At 39.5% G+C, this 4,602-nt stretch overlaps 1 protein-coding gene across 7 annotated transcripts in view; it reads right to left on the reverse strand.

Annotated features, from left to right (window-relative positions):
- APC (adenomatous polyposis coli) overlaps positions 1 to 4,602 on the reverse strand; it is a 106,357-nt gene that overhangs the window by 17,796 nt on the left and 83,959 nt on the right. For 4 of the 7 annotated variants that reach the window (XM_015558460.1, XM_015558462.1, XM_006755286.2 and 1 more), the window contains 2 exons: positions 4,062 to 4,157; positions 2,609 to 2,662 (listed from right to left, as the gene is read on the reverse strand). In XM_015558460.1, the coding sequence (XP_015413946.1) occupies positions 2,609 to 2,662; positions 4,062 to 4,157 (150 nt within the window). The remainder of the gene's footprint in view (positions 1 to 2,608; positions 2,663 to 4,061; positions 4,158 to 4,602) is intronic. The other 3 variants (XM_015558461.1, XM_006755285.2, XM_006755288.2) reach the window with 1 other exon arrangement.

Raw genomic sequence — 4,602 nt, forward strand, 5'->3', positions numbered from 1 at the left:
GGGAGACTACAGGGAAGAGAGATGACAGCAAAGAAATCCTTGAGAAACAACAGGGATGAGGCCCGAGCAAAATGGACTGGCTGGACTATGCAAAAAGGCCACTTCCTTCAGTGTAACAGAGGGGAGAAAGATGGGTAGGAATAGAAGTAGACATTGGGTAGCAGGAAGATAACTGTGGGCAAGTTGCTTAACTTGATAAGCTTCAGTTTTCTTACTATGAATGGCTCCTTGCCTGAGCAATTAGCATACTGCCTGGCACTCAAGGTACATATCTCTCTCTCTATATATATACAGTGGGGCCTTGACTTACGAGTGCCCTGACTAACGAGTTTTTTGAGATATGAGCCGTCTCTTGGCCGATTTTTTGCTTTGAGTTGTGAGCTAAAATTAGAGTTACGAGCCAGCTTCAGATACTCCACCGCTAGTTGGCGCAGCGAACGTCACAGTGAACGCCACAACATCAGCCCAGCATCACGTGTCTCACTCGTTCACTTTTTGATTTGACATTCGAGTAATTTGAGTTAGGAGCTCCATCACGGAACGAATTAAACTCGTAAGTCAAGGCCCCACTGTACAGCATCAAGGTTACAGAAGGCTACAAATGGGTAGAGGCCAGAACATGCAAGACTTTATGTACCATACATAAAGGACTTCAGGTAGGGGAAGGAAAAATTATATGTGTGCTCTACATAGAGTGGTGGTTGAAGGGTGCAAAACAGATTATGACTGGAAGTTGGGAGACAAGTAAGACAAAGTACTGCAGAATATAAGAGATGATAGTGGTTTGAATTAGGGATGAAAAGAAGAGCAGTGATTTGAGATATATTTAAGCAGCAGAATTAAAGACTCAGTTACTAGCTATATAAGGGAAGGACAGAGTCATGGATATCTTTCAAGATTCTGGCTTGAGCAACTAGGTTGACTGGAATGCTATTTTCTGAGAAAAGAAACCCTGGAAGAGAGAGAGAGATCTGGGGATGGAGGAGATAAAAATTTCAGTTGTGGCAACTAAGTTAGAAATGTCTGTAAAACCTTCCAAGTAAAGATGTCAGAGGACCAATTTGATAATGTATTTAAAACTCAGGAGAAAGAACTTGGATTAAGATGTAAATTTAAAAACATTGTAATTGAAGTGGAAGACACTGCCTATGGAGAGAGGAGAGAGGAAGAGAGTCTTGGAGAGAGCTCTGAGGAATTCCACATGTGATGCTTCGATAAAGAAGAGGAGTCAGGAAAAGAACTGAGAGTTTTGACCCAGGAAATTGACCCTGGGCGGGAGTCAGGGGTGGGAGTGTCACTGTCGACCTGAAGATAGTGGCCCTGTATACTGATGAAATTACCAAAATATTGAGCATTATAAAGCAGACTCTCAAAACCAAAACAAAACATACTGTGCTTTGTGCCTACATTAAATCCTGCCCAGCATAGCGATATTTGTGATAAAGATTCCAAGAAGGCACTAAATGAGCAAAGAGTTGAGTACTCTTGTATGGAAAAACTACAAAATCTTAGGATTTGATTCTGAAAAAAATAAAAATAAAGGAGCATATGGCCAATGTGAACAAAACCATGAAGAACATGGCTAATGAGAAAAGAACATTCAATAGAATTTAGGATATCAGATAAAAGAGAGAGCCCTTTATGTTTCAGGTAAGTAAAAATATGAAAATTCATGATTGTTAGAAAAAAAAATAGGTTGCTCTGAGAAAAATGCAAAGATAATCAGCATGTCCTTCTATATTTTCCTTAGTGCCTATGTTAGAAAATAGGGCCCATATGCACCAAATAGTACCCAATATGGTATCTCGTAACATTATAGGTAGTAAAGGACCAACAGCTTCTGGTGACATTCCACAGAATCTTTAATCCAAAAAAAGATAACAGAAAGATGATATAATTTTTAAAGTGTGTATGTGTGTGTAAACTTGGTTTAGATAGTCACCATTAGCCTCATTCTAAAATAAGTATCAGGGGCCCAGCATCTTTTATAGATTGGTGTTTCATAAAATATCTTGACCAGAAGAATTACCTAAGTCATTTATTAAATATGACTCCTAGGTTCCCCCCTGGAGATTGCTTTACTAAGCCAGGTTGCTACAGGGCCAGAGTACCTACATGGTTTGACAAGTAACTCTAGTGTTCATTTTGATTTGGTTTCAGAAATATTAATGCAAATAAACCATGAGTTCCTGGAAAGTCAGGACTTATCTTAAGCTTTTTTTTATATTTAGTGCCTAGCAAAGTTTCTGGGTCAGAGCTAAGAATTAATAAAGTAGTAAATATATCACTACTGTTAAGAGTCTAAAACTTGCAGTACTAATAGGTGCAAACTTATATGACCCTGATAGCTGCAGAATCTTCTTGTATGGACAAATGACAGTCCCAGATGACTGGGTTTAGAAATTTCCCTTCACCTATTAGGGACTTTCCCCCTCCTTATCCCTCATAGTCAGATACTTGATGCTTTCTTACTCTATTTCTCCACAATCCACAAACCTTGATCCTTCTTTTGTTCCAGTGCAAATTCGGAGGCTAGCAATGAGAAGAAGGCAATCCTCTGTGCTATGTCCCCGCAGTCACACCCCAGAGGCCCCATCCTGCTCCTCACCTGAAAGCCCCTGCCCTAGCTCCTGTGATGAAATGCCCCGGGTAGCCTTCCTACCTGAAGAAGGAAGAGGAACAAATACTGAGTCTACGATTTACTTTGAAATTCAGATGATTAATGTGTCAGTCCTAGTCTACAGTCCATTGGAACACAGGAACATTTATAGGAAAATCTTGGCATTAGCTTAAGCTTGGATTAATTTTTCTGTTTATTATTTTTAACCCCTTCCCATTATTAATAGTATTTTAAAAAATCCATCCAAACATAAAACTTTCACAAATGTCAAGACTGTACTGAGGTGGGGCGAACTCCTAAGATTATACTCAGTTCCACAGGAGGCTGAGGGAGGTGGTGGGGGAAGGAGAGATTCAGGTGGGCCAATTGCTAGGGCCTGTGGGAAGAAAAGCATGGCTGGAGGACAGGCCCGAAATCAGAAGTATATAGCCTCCCGAAGTAATGACTCTGAAGGAGACAACACTCATTTTGGCTGTCCAGATTCTCTGTAAAGTCTCATGACTTTGTCACTTTTAAGATAAATGATGAATGATAATGATGAGGGTGACAGGAAAACAAAGGGGGGGCTGGAATGCAATGTAACATAAATAGCACAAAAAGCCAGGGCACAGCTACACTAAGATGGGGACCCAGTGTACGGTCTTGCTTGTGGCACCACTAGAGAGATCCAGTTCACATGAGATGGCTCAGCAAGATGCAATTTATAAATATCACCTGTGCAAAATGAACCTAGAAATCAAAGAAAAACCGTTACATGAAAAATGGGGTGCACAAATGTAGGTGTGATTAGAGTGTGTGATAACACATACCTAAAGAAGTGTAATCCTTCCAAAATTAATAGAATGTTTCTGATTTAAATTAAAGCATAATGCTTTTCCATAATAACCAGTTTCAAAGATACCATGCTGCTTATCATGAAAATCCAGTAAAGGACCGATAACCACAAAGGTAGATGAGTATCTTCTGGTGTGCATCAGAAGTGACTCAGTTCAGGAACAATGAAGGAGCTCCACATTTCAAAATAATTCAAATTATTTGTGAGGGAGGTGGTGGGGGAAGGAGAGATTCAGGTGGGCCAATTGCTAGGGCCTGTGGGAAGAAAAGCATGGCTGGAGGACAGGCCCGAAATCAGAAGTATATAGCCTCCTGAAGTAAACACTCATTCTGTCAGCTGTCACACAGGGTCTACCTTGGCAATAGGGGCAAGGAGTGGCCTATTTAGTAATTTTTCCAATCTATAACTGAGATTTTGAAAATCTAAGTTAGTTTGGGGTAGCAGCTTCTATTATTTAGAACCTTTTCTTCGCTGGAAATCAGACTATCATCATTTGCTACAAGGAGGAAGCAGCTGGTAATATAAGTTAGTGGCCTTATATTCAATTTCAACAATGATGAAATCTTTAGTATTTTTCTATGGCATTAAGAAACATTTCTCTCTTACCAAGTTCATTCATTGCATGTCTATGTTCTTCATCAAACGAAAGTTTCATTAGAACACACACAGCAGGACAGATCTGATGTTCAACAGGAGCTGGCACTAAAAAATAAAATTGACATAAACCACAATGCTTTGTTTTCTCAAAAGAAATGATGTTTATTATACTTGAAAAATACACAGGGTTCACTAACATATCCCTAATGCACAGTTTAATGGTTCAATAGACATTTGCTGAGTAGATAAATATTACCAACATGGAAAAGAAAATATGAGTAAAAAGCTTTTCTTGGTTCCATAAAAATGTTTACCATTCAATTGCCCTTGACCAAGTCTGTTAGAGTAAGACCCTTGCAGGTTTTTGCTATCCTATCTAATAAAAGACAAAAATGGTAATTGGCGTACGACCAATACCCTTTTCATTGGCTAATCAGGGCTATATGCAAATTAACTGCCAACTAAGATTGGCAGTTAATTGCCAACAAGATGGCGGTTAATTTGCATATGTAGGCACAATGCAGGGAGGCAGTGATCAGAAACCCAGCGG

Source organism: Myotis davidii, unplaced genomic scaffold (assembly GCF_000327345.1).
Source record: "Myotis davidii unplaced genomic scaffold, ASM32734v1 scaffold130, whole genome shotgun sequence".
Classification (NCBI taxonomy): Eukaryota; Metazoa; Chordata; class Mammalia; order Chiroptera; family Vespertilionidae; genus Myotis; species Myotis davidii.